General features: G+C 38.9%; 1 protein-coding gene across 1 annotated transcript in view; it reads right to left on the bottom strand.

Annotated features, from left to right (window-relative positions):
- LOC135198193 (uncharacterized) overlaps positions 1–17,500 on the bottom strand; it is a 32,516-nt gene that overhangs the window by 13,426 nt on the left and 1,590 nt on the right. Inside the window, exon 2 of the mRNA XM_064225762.1 lies at positions 11,620–11,825. Within this exon, the coding sequence (XP_064081832.1) occupies positions 11,620–11,823 (204 nt within the window). The 5' untranslated portion in view covers positions 11,824–11,825. The remainder of the gene's footprint in view (positions 1–11,619; positions 11,826–17,500) is intronic.

Genomic DNA, 17,500 nt, shown 5'->3' with positions numbered 1-17,500 from the left:
CGTTCTGTATGTCACAATCCAGGACTTTTATACAAAACCTATGCGCTTATTAAGAGCAAGGACCCACAGAAGTTCAAGTAAAAGGCAGCCACTAGTATAGCAGTAGAAGAACTGAGTGAGGTGATTGCTATCAAGATTTGTGATGATTCTACTAAGCTCTGATGGAAGACTACATCAAAGACCTGGAAAGCTGAGGGAGAGGTAATGAAATTTACCAGTTAGTGAAAGTTATGCAGAAAAGGAGAAAGTGATGATGCCATGAGATACAAGTTGTACAAGTGCAGTTGTATAAAGGTTGTGGTAACAGAAGACCAAATTGGCCAATAATGAATGGGTTTGTGTACACATTGACAGGAGTATCCATAGATATCCAATTGAAAAGATTAATGTGAATACCATATGGAAGAAATGTAAGCTCTGTGCCCATAAAACCATATTTATGACATGCTTTGGTTGCAAGCATCACCAGATTTTGCAGGTCCTGCGACATTTGTCAGTAGACTGCACCAAGGGGCCATTAATGGTAGAACCATTCACGAAAGTAGTAGTAGACCTGATTGGACCTATCTCGCCAGTGCCACAGAGAGAGAACAGCAGTTACATCCTAAATGTGGTAAACTTTGCTGTGAGGTACCCAGAGGCATTCGCACTCCTTGAAATAGAAAGCAAGCACATGCCAGAAGCATTACTTGAAGTTTAAAGCAGGGTAAGCTTCACCCAAGAAGAACTCAGGAACCGAGGTACCAGTTTACTTCTGAGATGATGAGCACCAAACAGCTGTTTAAGACTGTATAACCCATAATATAACAGATATAGTATAAAAAGGTCAATGGCATTCTGAAGTCTATGCTGAAGATATGACAGGAGAGGTCAAAGGATTTGGATGGTTATCTGCCAGCAATCTTTGTGGTATCAATTGCTTCTTGAGAAATATCACAATCAACACAGGATTTTCATCATTCGATCTATTGAAATGGAAGGACACTGACAGGACCAGTGCTGACCCTCAGGAAATCATGGACCAGAGACTACAACGATGAAGTGTATAACCAATATGTGTTGGAGCTGATGAACCGCCTAGAAGAGACCTGTCAATTAGCCAGAGAGAGTCTTTATGTGGTATGTGGTAAAACAAGAGGACCAAAGAGCATCAGTTCAAGATGGGACAAAAAGTATTCCTGTTATTGCCAATGGAGGCAAACGTGCTGATTAAATAGTGGGGAATGCCATTATGAGATTTAAGATGTTTAACCAATGGAATACAAGGCTGATGGCAGTGGGGGAACTGAAGACTGTATGCACTCTTCCTGAATGGATAGAATGAGAGGGAAGTGAATGAAGCAGCATTGGCTGTCATCAAAGACAGATTGGTGAGTGGGACAGTCATCAAGGAAGAAGTCAATGAGGAACAAGTAATTCCAAAAGAGGTCTAGTTGAACTTTGACTACAAAAGGAAGAAGAGACAAACCAGTGTGTAAACATTAGCACTTACCAAAGGAAGAAGCAAAAGAAGCAGGTAGTGCCCTTGCTGGAGGAATACCAAGATATCTTAAAGTAACAAACCAGAAATGACCTCACTGCATCAAAGTGCTGACAAAGCTATCAGTCACAGCAAAGATGTAGCCATGCTCCTAGGTAACTAGTCCAGGAAGGTGATCAGAAGATAGAAATGGGAATATTAATAGGTCTGTTTCTGTGTATTATTCACCAGAAGTGATGGTGAGGAAGGTGAATGGATCAACTAAATGCCATAACCAAGTTTGACTGTGAATCCACAAGAGATCCTAATGCTTTAATATTAGAGAAGACAATGTTCACGGTTTCAAATGGACGTTATCAGTACAAGAGTTGCCAATTGGATTAAAAACTCAGCAGCAACTTTCAACAGGGTGATAAGGAAGATGCCAGCTGGACTAATTTGCAGGCAATTTGTTACCTCATACAGTGTCATGAGAAGACATCAAGGATGAAGGAAGGACTGACTATCTGACCTTCCAAGGACACAGTGAAGTGTAATCCCTTGGAAATGTGATTGCCATGGATGAAGCAAAGCTGGTGAAAATCCAGGACACAGAACCACCAAAGACCAAGATGTAAGTGAGGTTATTCCTAGATTCTACAGGAAGTTTGTGAACAATTATACAAATCTTGCAGTGCTGAAGAAAGGATAACCGAGCAAGGTGTAGTGGGAGGAACCTCAACAAAACGAATTTGATGGACTGAAGCAGGCTTTAGAAAATGCAGTTATACTACAAATACCAGACTCCATTAAGACTTTTATTGTGAGAATGAATGCACTGAATGAGTGACTAGGAAATATACTCTAGCAAGAGCTAGCTAATTGCATATTCACTTATGTAAGTACGAACTCAAGAAGAACAAGCACAACCTCTGTACCATCAAATCTGAATGCCTAACAATGACACTTGCAGTTAAGAAATTCCATCTATACCTGTATGAGGTGGATTTCTTGATACAGACAGCCCACAAGCCACTTACATATATCCAGTGAGGCAAGACTGAAAGTCATAAATAAAATCCCGAGGTGGTACATAGCACGCCAGAGTTACAAGTTTTAAGTGGGAAACATTCCAAGAAAACTTAACCTCAGCACTGTTTCTGTGTTGCAGTCTCGAGATTAGATGAAATCTATAATTTTCTGTGATGATTAAAATGAATCGCTAACTGAAAACATTATTCTTCGTTCTATCTGGGTGTAATGACTGAGGAAGTGGGACCTACTCCGCCTTGTTTTGCTTTGCCTTCTGTCTTCTGCTTCTATCATTTTTCTTTTTGCTGCTCTTAGATGATCACCTCCAGTGTCGACAAAATCTTCAGCAGGGATTTCACCAACATAAAACTCCCATCTAGTAGTTTTAGTATATTAGTAGAAATTGCAATAACATGAACACGTATGTGTCAAGCCATGCTGACGTGGAAGTTATGTGGAGGACTCTGAACCAGAAACTAGTTGATGGCCAAATCTCAATAGAACATCTATGTCCTGCACCGTCATTTTCGGTCTTAATGGAGGCCAATCTCTATTTTGTGTGAACATGAATCATGTCCAGTGATAGAGCTGTATACACTCACTCGTTTAAATCCTAAAACAAGCAAGTTTGTTAGATTTTAGACAATTTTTAGTATCTTAGTAAGCAACCCACATGCAGTCCAGGATTCATTCTTTGTGTATTAAATTACCTTCAGAATTTGTCATTGTTAGTAAATCCTGCATTGTTAGATTTATAGTAAACCCCTAAGTACCTTGGTGCTTCTCCTATTCTGTAAATTTAATTCGTTTGCTTCTCTTGTGACCTCGTGGTCAAGAGTGTTTGTTAGCCCAGCTATAGCCAGTATTAAAGTAATGTTCATGCAAATTGACTGTATTTTTTGGTAATTAACATAAATGTGAAACCTTAGCAATGTGTTTTATGTCGTCATAGTATATTTTTGTAATAAAACCTGAAAATGCCATTGTGTTTGTATAGCCTCCACCTGTTTGTGCTGGCTCACTGTCTGTGACATTTTTAGATTTTGAATCAAGCCCAGAACATTGAGTAATCATCGAAAAATTCTTGACAGCTGGTCCTTCATTGGTGGATAAAAAGACAATGAGCCAGGACATACATGGTTAAGCTATACCATTCTGAGCAGCATTAATGCAGAATTCTGGATGCATAATATACGTGATTTCCTTGTCACAGTGATTTAGCATTGGTCAAGTTGTAAAACCCGTTGAACACTGGTGATCTGCAGTAACGAGCTGCTAGATCACCCAGCTATTATTTTAATGTAAGACAATTTCAATATCCTAGCGTCATAACTAGTAGCAAAATGGCAGCTAAAGTATCAGATCAAATAACTCTCCTTACTCATTACCTGAAAGAACCCAGCTGAGAACTGCAACAGAAACAACCAGTAGAGACATATTGAGATCTCATTAAAAAGATCAAACTAACCTCTATTTTTAGGTCTGGGGTCAAGTTAGAGGAAGTCACTAAGGCAGACATATGCAATGCACTCAGTGATGCTAGAGCTGCTAAAAGCACCCTTCAGGTGAAAGTCTCACAGCTTTACAGACTTATTAACCATCTCAAGGCAAATTAAAGGAGATTAAGTTTCCTATCTTTACAGGGGATATGAGCAAATATGCAACAATCAGACAGCTTTTCACTGCTTATGTGCACAACTGGGGAGAGCTAAATCCGATCACCAAGTTCGCACACCTGCTTAGCATGCTAAGAGAAGAACCACTTAGACTGATAAAGTCGTTGAGAATCATAGAGGAAAACTATTAAGTAGCGATCAGTTTACTAGACAAGTTGTATGATAATTCACAGATGTTGGCTCTGTTATTCAATCACATTGAAAGCCTCAGGAAGTTTCTGATCGAACTTAATATTGTATTGGACCAAATTGACAAACTTAGCCCCATGTTAGGCAGGGAAGGGATAGTACTTAACTTAGTAAACAAGAAACTTGTTGCAGGGGAGTCTATCCTCAAGATGTCAAATTTTTGCACAAGTCAGACTATACGATAACAATTGTATGATGCTCTAGACCAGTGGTTCTCAAACTTTTTTGTGAATGGCCCTATTTGGAACATTTCAATCCTTCGTAACCCAGAGTAAAGTAAAGAGAAAGAAAATGTACAGTGATATATAAACTGTATTTTTGAAAAAAAATAAATGTGTACAGTTTTTCATTCACAAAACTGAATTAGTGGGATCAATGGAACCATTAGGTGGGGCCCAGAAGGAGGGAGGATGAACATACATTACATAAGTAATTTGTGGTTTTAAGAATTCAATTAAGTCAATGAAATACACTGAAAGCGTGATAATTTTTGTGTCCTTGCCACCCATCAAAATTGATCTTGCGACCCAACTCTGGGTTGTGACCCATACTTTGAGATCCACTGCTCTAGACTTTCATGTTCATGCTTTGAGCAACATTGCAATTATGACACAATAGTCAAACTCCTCAAAGTCTAAGACCGAACCGCCATCAGCTGCTGCGTGTCAAATTCTGGCCGTTTTGCAATAAAGGGCATTCTGCGAATGACTGTCACAAATTTGTAAGTGGAAATGACCTTAAATGAGTCTTAATCTAAAACCGACATTGTTTCAATTGCCTTATGAAAGGACACTGTAGTCATGATAACCAAAATTGCAGAGCATGTGGAGGACATCATCATTCCCTCATTTGTTCTAGTAAAGTAAAATCTAGTTAAAACCTTAACAAAGCTTCAATTAGTAACACCGTTCCTAGATCTTACCTTGTGTCTAAAGCCACCACTCATAATCAGAGCGTCCAAAGAGCGCCCGAAGAGAAAACCTAAAGTAAACATTCAGTGCAATGAATCAGACAAAGTTGTCTGTTCATGCTTATCAAATGAATTCTACTAGTAGTGTGGACGTGCCACCTACTTTATTACCAACTGCATCAGCCACTATTTGTAACAACAATAATAAAGAGCGTGTAACCCAAGTATTTTTCGACACACGAAGCCAAAGGAGCTTTACTAGTAGTCACTTGGCTAATAAATTGGACCTTCCCTTCATCAAAAAAGTTTCATTGAATATTGCACCCTTTGCAACTGATGTGACTGAGGGAGGATCTATTTAGTAGCATGCCGGCTGAAAATAAGGCAACAAGCCCTAAGGTTACTGTCGCTAGTTGAAGATAAAGAAAATGCACCCATTTACAATGTCGGGGCGATGAATATGAGAGGACATTGAGAACATTTGCAACAGAAGAGTTAAATACTCGCTGATCAGGAGGTTAACAGTGACACACTCAAGAATGTAGAGATCTTGATTGGAGCCAACTATTGCAATCATTTTATATATGGCTTGGATAAACGTGATGGCATCAGTTTATTTGTAACACCTAATGGGTACTATTCCCTTAAGGAAGACGCCCGGGTTGGCCTACACAGGATGTTGACACATCTGTTGTAAGAACACTAAATGAGCGCAGAGTTCAAGAGACAGATGCATGAAGTGGATCAGTGGTGAGATTGGATACACTCGGCATTCAGCCCAATGAGCAATTTACCGTTTTGCACCATGCCACGATATGACATGTTGTGAGCAGCATTAAGCAAACCTCGCAAGGTTATCAGGTCTGTCTGATAACCTTGCTCACTTCAAGTCGTTAGAAGCTCGTTTCAGTCGTGATCCCATGTACCGTCAGGAACGGTGTTCCGATATTATTCAAACGTATGTAGACAACGGATTCAATAGTAAAGTAAGCAGCCCAGTCATCAAAGGTTATTAACAGTATATGGCTCACTTTGGGGTAGTTAAGGTAAGTGTGACTACACTACTATGAGTAGCGTTTAATACTTCTTCACAGTAAAGTGTTGGCCCCAACTTAGTGTTGTTTGATTTGTTGTTGAGATTCAGGTCCAAGCCTTATTCTGTAACAGCAGATATTTCTAAGGCATTTCACTGCATTCTCTTAAAACCCCAAAAATGCTCATTTCTGTGGCCAGAAAATTCAACCAACATTAGTACCTAGGAGTTCTAAGAAGCAGTATTTGGTGTAACCTCAAGCCCTTACCTCTTGCAGCAAGTCTTACAAACTCATCTGCAGAGGGAGGGTAGATATGTTCTCTTTAAGCATTTTTACGTTGATAATTTCCTCAAAAGTAAGTTCATAGCCAATACGGCATGGGAAATATCCTTTATTTTACATGAGTATGGATTCGAGTTGCAGCATGTCTCAAACAATCAAAATCCAGTTGATGTACTGTCCCTCAAGGTAGACATCAAACAATGCCATGAGCAATTATTGATGTAAGAGGGCCCTACCATGTTGCACGTCTTAGGCCTACTAGCAGCAACGGATGACCCACAAAACAATGCATCTTCATTGGTAGTAAGTCTGCACTAAGAGAAGTACAGAAAGAACTTCAGCCAACACCTCCAACTACAGTTCTCCTTGCAGTATCATGTATCATGTTTGTAAATTCATGAAGATTAGAAATAATCCATTGTCCGAGCTAGTTTACAAAAAACAACACCATAATTGGCCAACTTTGTGAAAATATTTAGAGAAAGGTAGAGAAGCTTCTCATGAAATAGTCAATTTTGCAAGACAATTAAATTTAGTTTTAATTAATATCGTAATATATTCTAGATATCAATTGAAAAACTCTAGTACCACGAACAATGACTTGATCTTGTTGCCCCCTAAGGGAAAACTTGTAATGCTATACCTTAAACATATTCATAACAAATCTGCACTGTGGCATCAATACACTGATCTCAATTTTCAGGCAAGAGTGTTGGACACCAGCAGTGAGAGTGCTAGCCAAAAGAAGTTAGTAGATGCTTAGCATGTAAAAGGACACTCAGAGCTCCATTTTGCAACCTACTCAACCTACCTCAGCTTGCAAGCCATCGTGTGACTCTGAAGACACTGTTTCATCATGTTGGACTTGATCATGCAGGTCTGATCATCCTTCAGAAGGGTTCATGCATACAACCTCCTAATTACATGTCTCAGCAATCATGCCGTCTACCTGGATCTGGTAACGAACCTCAGTATTGACACCTTCATCCTCTGCCTTCGTAGATTTGACGCCTGTCATGGCACCCCAACTGTTATGTATTCTGACAATTATGCAACATTCAAGTCAGCAAGCAACTAGTTAGCTAATTTATGCAACTAAGATGTGACTCAGTCGTATTTAAAAGGAAGTGATATACACTGGAACTTCCAGACTCCACGTTCCAATTTGGAAGGGTGGTATATTTGAATGACTAATTGGGGTGACGAAGCGTGCCCTGGCAGTCTCACTTGATAGCCTTGTTCAATGAGGAACAGGAAAGAATGCAAGTTAAAGAGGAGTAGTGTGTTATCAATAACCACCCTCTTACATATTGTGCTGGCACCCACGAAGATGAAGTCCTCAGATTGTCACATCTCCTACAAGGTAGTGCTATCAATTTGCTGCCTAGACGATAGTATCCCTAATACTTTCACCACCAAGAAGATTCGAGCTGAATACTTCAATTTAGTTGACACTCTAAGTGCCTTTAAGTTATGTTGGAGCACCTAGTATCTACAGGCTCTACGCCAATGCCATGATTTCGGCCCTGGTACGCTGACCCCTCTCAAATGCGATGCCGTTGTTTAGTGAAAAAGATCGACAGACGTTGTAAATTTTGTCCTCTTGGGAAAATTATACAACTCTGCCTCGAAGAGAATGATGTCATTCATTCAGCGAAAGTATCCTGTGAAGGTGAAGAATGTCTCGTGCCGGTCAAACACATTATCATGTTAGGGGTAAATGACAGACAGTAAGACAATAACTTTTGATGTGTCGAATGGAGTGACTAATGAGGATGAACTCATAATTGTTTAGCATAACAGCGATCGTATTATGAACGATAGTGAAAGTATAGTAGTGGATATTGACAATCACGAGCTAATTGATCATGAATCAGAGACAATGGGTGAAGACAGCAGCCATAAACAGAACAAAGCAAATGTTGACAGCTCTCGCCCAACAAGGGAAAATGAAATATTGGCTCCAAGAGGGTAAACTATAGTTTTTTTAGTATTGTATATAAACATTGTTCCTTGAGGAAGAACGTAATGTAACTATGAGAAGGTGCAGTGACCCTTATAGTTTGATAATTTCATAGTTTTGCATGCTACCTGAGAGAGAGGAGCACTATTGTGTGCTTATACCATTGTTTACGTTTCATTGTTTTTGAGTATTGTAAGATTGTAAAGCACGGAACAGTGTCCAATATCCTGCTTGTATTGCAAGCCAGATGTGATTGTGAGGACTCCAATCCATATCTGGGCCGTAAATCAGAACCAAACATTGTCCACTTCAGACATAATATTAGGAGAAATTGCGATCACTCAAACGTGTACATGTCAAACCACACTGACGTGCAAGTTATGTGGAGGTTCTGAATAGAAAATTGCATCGTGTTCTTTATTTCGGGAAAGTGTACTGTAGGTTACATTTTCAATTAACAGGAGTTTAGCATGAGAAACTTAGTTGTCGAAAGATCCTTGAAAATCTTGAATTTTGGAACATTCTGGAAGAGGGCTAATAAGCTGCTGCAGACCGCCTCATGCCTACTCTTCTCCTAGAAACCAAGAGAGCAAGAAGCACTGCAGGCGGACTCTGAACCAGAAAGCTGGCTGATGGCCAAAGCTCAATAGAACATCTAAGTCCTGCACCGTCATTTTCGGTCTTAATCGAGGTCAATATCTATTTTGCATGGACATGAATCATGTCCAGTGATAGAACTGTATACGCTCACTTGTTTAAGTCCTAAAACAAGGAAGTTTGTTAGATTTTAGACAATTTTTAGTGTCTTATAAGCGACCCACACGCAGTCCAGGATTCATTCTTTGTATATTGAATTACCTTCAAAATTTGTCATTCGTAGTGAAGCTTACATTGTTAGATTTAAATTAAAGCCCTGAGTACCTCGGTGCTTCTCCTTCTCCGTGAATTCAATTCATTTACTTCTCTTGTAACCTCGAGGTCAACAGTGTTTGTTAGCCCAGCTATAGTCAGTATTAAAGTAATGTATATGCAAATTGATTGTATTTTTTGGTAATTAACGTAACTGTGAAAGCTTGGGTATATGCTTGGTATTCTCATAGTACACACACACACACACACACACACACACACACACACATATATAGATTATATATATATATATATCATATATATATAGATATATATATATATATATCTCTTTTTTTAATAATCCTTGAAAATAACCTCCTGTTTGTATAGCCGCCACCTGTTTGTGCTGGTTCAGAACATCGGGCAATAGCTATGAAAGCTGAGTTATCGTCGAGAAATTCTCGACATTCAGCTCTCAAATGTTCGGGCATATGCACAGACACACACGCACTCCTACCAAAGTCGTTATTGTCAACTTGGTCAACTCAGCCAGCCTGGAAGTGTCTTGAATAAACAAATGTAAAATCTCTAAGAAATTCATAATTAACATGTTTTTAAATGCATAAAATGTGCAAGAATTACCTTTAACGCCTTACTAAATCATTGAATAAAAAAGATAAGAATCTGTATGAAATTACCAACTATATAGTAAATGAAAGATTTTAATGTTCTCAAATCTGAACAAATGAACAGCACTAAGGGTAGTTACGCAAAAGAAAAATACATAATCCAGTTTTAAAACCTATATTTTGATAGAGATTTTAGCTCTATGATATTTTTCCCTGTGGAGATCCCATTCAGACACCACAGAATAACAGTCAGAGAGTTTGTCTGTGACGTGACAAGAGACCACTTGGTAAATAAAGTGAACACGTCAACTTTGACGAATGGAGTATTCCAGTTGCTGCCCTCTCGTTACCAGCCATTGTTAAAATACATCATTATATTAGCTGCAAAATCCTCTGGTAGTCAGTAGAAGCTTTCTTGACAAATATATATGCTATTAACATTCAAACATTTTCCATACATCATGCCAGTTGATAGTAGAAAAAGAAAAAAGAAAGCCAAAGTTTGCCCCAATTAGGAAGTCTGATACCACAGCATCAACATTTTCCTTTCTGTCAACACATCCCGGCAACTGGATAGTTTTTCAACTGCAATATATCATGAATATCTGAGCCTGAGTTCAGGAGAAATAGAACATGTGAAAACCAGATCAGTTCACAAAGTATTAGTATAAACTAGTATCTAACGTTTGCACTTGGGGGAGAGCATTGTCAATAACTATAACATAAGTTGCAACAACTATATACAGTACCTCCATACATTTTAGATTAACAGGCACATTACTAGCTTTACTAGAGACCATCTTAACAGCAAAAATCTCAGAACATTACCTTAAGACACATACAAAATATGTCTAGTCACGCCAACAAGATCCACAACTGTGCTCCCAGCAATTCAAAAATAGTATGTTTGCTTTGTTGATGCTAATTAATCCTGTAGGTAGTATTTACTGACCATCTTCAGTTTTGTTTTACCCTTGCCTGGCTATACTCTGCCTAAATTATGATGGCACAGCTCAGCATAGTAGCTATCTATAAATCTTCATGCTTCCACGTGCCAAATCTCTGAGGTGCCAGCAGGGGAGATATATCATGTTTCTTGCTTTATTTCATGAACCAGAAGCAGTTTCCATATCTATTACGTTAATGGCTTGATTTAATAAAGGTAGGTCATACTCTCTCAGATGAAAGACTATAAAGTTTGGAGAAAAAGCTCTTAATGGGTTTTTAAAAATTATTGCTGTTAACAGAACTTTCAAATTACAATTATAGGGAAGAATCAAGAGTGTTTAAATCAAAAAGATTTAACAGCAAACTGTGTGTAAGACTATGGCAGAATATAAGCATGTTGCCCACTCCACAGTTTTGTCACTTAAAATACAATCAATCATATTTAAGAAGTCTGATAAATATGGCTAAAAGATGCAAGAAGGAATGCTGAATGCTACTGTAGTCGAACATTAACTTACATGTTAGTGATCACGATATAATTAGACCCATTAAATAAAACATCAGTATTTTTAACAGTACCGTCTACTTCCTTACTGCTGAACTTCAAAACTATAAGTAAGAGAGAAACAAGAAAAGGCAATTGCTGACCTCATCTACAATGGCTTGGTCGATGACCCTACACTGTTGATGATAAGAAAGTTGATTCCAGTGATCACCAAAGGACTCCTTAACAGCTGACATATCATCCAACATACGGCGACATAGCGTCGACACCCCTCTAAAATATTCCTCCGGAGGGGACACTTCATTTGGAGCGGGCATTGCCCCACGCAGATTAGATGGGGCTGGCATTTCTGAAATAAAATATTTTCATGGTAAGAACAAAGGCCATATTCGGGGAGACTTGGCAATCTGTTTACCTGATTAAAACGGTAAGTCTGGTAACTCTGTATATATCCTTTTGTGCATATACTCTACAGGAAAATTATTCCAGGTTTACATAGAATGTTATTTTCGCCCCACCCCTAAGAATGCCAATAATTACTGAATTATGAGGAAGATGAAAACTGAATAAAGTGTAGTACAGCTTAGTTCGGATATGACAACAAAATGACAGAAATCTGAATATTGGTTTGTACTGACCTGTGTGAGTACTTTCCGTTGGTAGGGACGCATATTCCCTCTTTGTGGTCGTAACAACATTATAATTTCAAAGGTTTGTCTTTAAAATGGCTGAAGTCAACCACAGAAAGTATTAAACAAAGTTTTAATAGCTGGAAAGTACCTTGAAGTTGGTGAAGAAATTCTGATAACTCCGCCTCCATATTTGTTGCTGGGGGATATACTATAGCGTTGTGGTAGCAAAGGTGGCGCATCTGAATTTTCCTTTCCTACTGCGTTACATTTTTTGGCTCCGAAAAGGGGAGAAAGTCGTTTTGCAGTGTATCTTTATACATGGAGGTACCGTATTAATGTTATATGTTAAACTATTAAAAAAAAAATTTCTATTCACTGCTACTAGATAAAGCATAAAGAAAACCTTAAAACTCCTAAGAATGCCGGAGAATGTGAGTTCCTCTTCCCCACTCGGTTACAGTCACTTACAAAGGATATTAAAGGTTGAGGTAAGTTTAATAATTAATGAATGAGTCATGAAATTTAGATGATAAAAGTCCAGCATTCAGGCACTTACAGTCATCCACAGCACAAGATCATGAAAAGGGGGAGTGGGTGGCTGGATGGCAGTATAGAGAGATCCAGAGGAAAATGAGATGGAGTACGAGGATCTCACGATGAAACTAGAAGAAAACCCCAACAGTTTCTCAAAGAAGTCAGAGAAGTTGGATAGCAAGATTATAGCAATGAAGCTGGAATGGAGGTAGAGTAAAACACCCTTTAGTAAACATACTTAGTATGTCCATATTCTTTTGATTTGAATTTTTCTGAGGGAAGTCTAGATCGGGTGTACATCATGATTTTGCATAGAGTCATTTTGCACCATCATTTTTAAACATCCGCCCACTTTCGGTGCTGCTCTCCTTCGACATGGCATCGCAGTCTCATTGAAAAAGCTCAGATAACAAACTGGGGAAGTGCAGTTGACAGCATTGTTTCATATTCTTGTGGGTCTTGATATCTTTTCGTACCTGGTGCGGAATAAATCTCTGGTAAGGTCGCTAACCGATGAAAGAAACGGGAAGGCTGAAGCGACGACAGCCATTGGGCTACATGAACTTGTCCCGAGAGGAAAACGCGAACAGTAGCTCAATACTTTCTTGGAAGGACATCAAAGGAAAGCTGGAGTTCTTAAGCACATCACAGAGAAAACATGAAAGACTTACTATTAACGCTCGTTTATTGCTTCCACGGCGCAACTTAGGGTCCTTAATATTTCCAATTGTAGCATAAGCAGGCGTTACTGCAAAATACGTAAAGAAGAGAAGGAATTACTTGATTGCAAATCCAGACCTCTCCCTTTGTATTACACCTTTCAAATATCACCGAAAATCTAACGTCTTCCTTTCAGCTAAGGTAGGAAACATTCTACTTCGAGCCTTCGTGAGAAAATGTCTGGAGCACGCAACCACGGTAAAACAAGTTAAGAGATGATTTTCTACTAGAAATATTCCAACAGTATACCAAAATCCACGTAAATGTGTCTGATTCTTTTGCCACTGTCTGACACACAGGAGTTTAACGGTTATTGTACCAAGACAAGACAGCAAAAAGGGAAACAACAAAGGCGCTTTACTGGACATACATTCCTAGTTGGGACTTGATTCCACCGCATGGATCGCGATGCCTGGCGACCGGCACTGCGAGGTCAGTCAACCTTACTCCCAGTAAATCGTTAATATTGACTCTTAACCCTTCCTCTCTCTCTCTCTCTCTCTCTCTCTCTCTCTCTCTCTCTCTCTCTCTCTCTCTCTCTCTCTCTCTCAAACTGAAAACCTTGAAAAAAAAATCATTTTTCTAAACATTAAAGAATAACTGTGAAATTAGGCACTGCTTGAGTAAGAACAATTGTAACATTAATTTCTTTCCGAGAATATTTATCTAAATGGCTACTGCTTGTAATTGTCTGAGACAAGCAAGGATGAATTGTTGGCAGAAACCAAAGTTTGGATGAAGAACTCTTCTAGAGTAAATATACGAAACTTTGCTGCTGTTAAAGCTGACATAAATAACTAGGAGCGTTTTACAAAGGAATAGGTAAAAGTGAAATCCTTCACAGTCGAGTACTTCACCCGGAAGTTCCTCGTTGGACGAGTGGCTTTCGCGGCTCGGCCACCAATCCGGTGGTCCAAAGTTCGATTCTCGGCGCGGCCAACGTGGAATCAGAGAAATGTATTTCTGGTGATAGAAATTCATTTCTCGATATATGGTCCGGATCCCACAATAAGCTGAAGGTCCCGTGCTAAGTGACCAATTGGTTCCTAGCCACGTAAAATATATCTAATCCTTCGGGCCAGCCCTAGGAGAGCTGCTATTCAGCTCAGTAGTCTCGTAAAACTAAGATGTACTTAACTTTTTAACTTCACCCGCAGCATTTTGACCCAACAGAAAATAGAAAACGCGTCGTCAGGAAATGTTTCCATAAGAAACCGACCGGATGGGCAAACAATCAACATCCAGTCCAAAAGGAAAGGGACAACGAAAATTGACCAAGTTTAACGGTGAAGGATTCGGGAATATCTTCAAATGTGAATCTTTTTTCCGAATTCTTTGTTATAAACGTTTATGTTTAGATTTACACTTGTGAATAACAAAATACAAGGAAAGTCGTTTGAGATTATACCAACCAGGATTCAAATGGAAAAAGGAAAATTCGTATTAAAAGGAAATACAGCCAGTCCATCCTCATAGTACTACAATTCTAATTATATATGATTGTTAATCAAGTGCTGTAGCGACAGACAATAATAACTTGGCTTTCTGAGGTATACGAAAGAACATTCTCCTACTGCTCTAAATGCCTTTCTTCTTCTTCTTCTTCTTCTTCTTCTTCTTCTTCTTCTTCTTCTTCTTCTTCTTCTTTTTAATGCTGGACTTCGCCTTTTTCCTCGACCTCCATCACATCAACAAAGAAAATAACTAACCGGCAGAGAAGAAATCATTCTTCTTTTTTTAATTGGGCTCGGTGAATTAGTTCTTAATAACATACAATCAATGGTACTACAAGTTTGAAAACAGGGTAAAAAAAATAGTATTGTGTAAATCGCAATCCTAACCACTGTATGGACAATAGTATCTTGAATGAACACAAACAATGTAAGCATAGTGAAACTGTTTTAACAGTGAAAACCTTTCTCTCCATACAGCAGCACTATCAACAATATTCTGTAAAGATAATTCGTTAATTTCACGTGGCTATTTGCAGCCATGTTGGCAAGTGAAGGCATGAAACGCAATCCTGGTCTAAATGTCTAAATGCCTTTGGAACGAGAAGATTCATGACAAGAAACAAGCCGCAGGCCTGCGGTGTAGACATGATTTTCCGAGTGATAAGCCTAGGATTCTCTGTCATTCGATTCGAACGATGTTCTTCATCTATGCATAATATGGCGTATATTTTTTAGACTATCGTTTCGTACCCTGTCATCTACTCCTTCAGCACTGGTGAATATGTTCATTCAAATTCTTACTTTTACCACTACTGAAAAAATGTGGTCACTTAGCCTTATTTCTCTCTCTCTCTCTCTCTCTCTCTCTCTCTCTCTCTCTCTCTCTCTCTCTCTCTCTCTCTTTTAATCCTCCTATCTTTAACACTTGAGTTATTTCTTTATCAGGAAAACGTCTACTTACTGGTAGCTCATACTAGCAATACCCCGAGCTGGCATAAGACGACTTAATCCACTTACAAGAACAAGCTGTGTCTGAGGTGTACGTATATATACTGCAAGCGTCCCCAATGGGCTAAGAGATTCTTGTATGAATTTAGCACAGCATTTACACTCCTTCGTCCTGACTACATGCAACATGAACGAATTATCACCAGTCATGCACATTACGCTGACTACCATCACTTTCTACATACCTGATGAGCCTCTCTCTCTCTCTCTCTCTCTCTCTCTCTCTCTCTCTCTCTCTCTCTCTCTCTCTCTCTCTCTCTCTCTCTCTCTCTGTTAGTAGTGACGTCTAAGATAACTGATTTCATTACTTGTGAATCTAAGATCCTTTCAGAATTTATTTTTTGAAGACAGCCATTAAAATTAACACTGAATACTGTAACGAGTAAATAAAGTAAAATCCGAGCTTCATAACAGAAAGATCGAATATTATGCGAACCCTTTCGAATCATTTCATTTCGTACGGTTCAAAACGACACGTTTATTAGCAGCCTGGCCATAGGCGTTGCGACGGCAAATTGCATAAGTCATTTGTAACAGTTTTTGGAGTGGACTACAGTTTCCGTGTTAAAGGTATTATTCATCGATCTCGAAAATCTTGGTCGACCTTGTGCTATTCCTAACTTAATAGTGGGAATAAGAAAAGACATTTTTCCGGTGGCCAATGTCAGGTGTTTACAAAATTCAGCCCCAGCGAATGACAAATAAGATTTTGCTCTTAAAATTACCTCAACTCCTGTGCCCAACAAATATGATTTGGACGACTAAATAGAAAATGAAATGAAATTCAAGAAAAGTGTTCCAATACCACGTATTCCTGGTCTCTAGCCATTGTTACGAGAATAAAGTTTCGCGTATTGCAATACTTTTCATAAGAATGATATTTTCCACCCCAAAACAGGGGCGTCATTTGCAGAGGGCTCTGTGGGGGGAACTGCCTCCCCAAGCCTCAACTTGGCCCCCTCACCCACCAAGCCCCAAGAAGTAACAGCATGTTTTCTTTTTAAAATGTGCAATCATGAATATATGAAATTTCTCGGAAATCTTACGTTTCTTGGTCCTTCTCTGTCTACTAGCTACCACTGATGATGAGATAAATAAATAGTATAGTGGGAGTATATGGTTTTTTGCGGAAATGCCTGACTTATGTGGCTTCAAAAAACACATAAAATAGCTCAAAATAAAAAAATAAAAAAAAAACAGCTGATAAGGCTCGCTTCGCTCGCGAAACCGTCTTTGCGCCCCTCCCCCCTCCACCTGAAATGACGCCCCTGTCCCAAAATAAGGCCCCATAAATTCCAGTTCATCAACATTGCATAAAATCATATTTCATTTTCTTAAACCAGCATCATTATCAAACAGCAACCAAATAGTTTTCAACACCAGATCGATGAAATTCAGATCTCATCAATGAAGAAACTTTCGCCACGACCATAACAACTCTTTAAATTCTCTCTTTGTTCTCTTTGTCCTCCAGTGTCCTAAAACAACGCCGTGTTTCTTCCAAAATAACTTACAATGTTTCAGTGGGTACAAACTACTCCGAAATATTCCAAAGAACAGCTACTCAAATTAAAAGAATATCGCACACCAGTGCATACGATAATGGATCGTAGTTATGTACCACATTCGAAGCCATTCAACGATTTATTACAGGTTTTCTGTTGCTTCTTATCACG

Source organism: Macrobrachium nipponense, chromosome 21, assembly GCF_015104395.2.
Source record: "Macrobrachium nipponense isolate FS-2020 chromosome 21, ASM1510439v2, whole genome shotgun sequence".
Classification (NCBI taxonomy): domain Eukaryota; kingdom Metazoa; phylum Arthropoda; class Malacostraca; order Decapoda; family Palaemonidae; genus Macrobrachium; species Macrobrachium nipponense.
The sequence above is the reverse complement of the archived record's forward strand: the minus strand, read 5'-3'. Positions and strand labels throughout refer to the sequence as shown.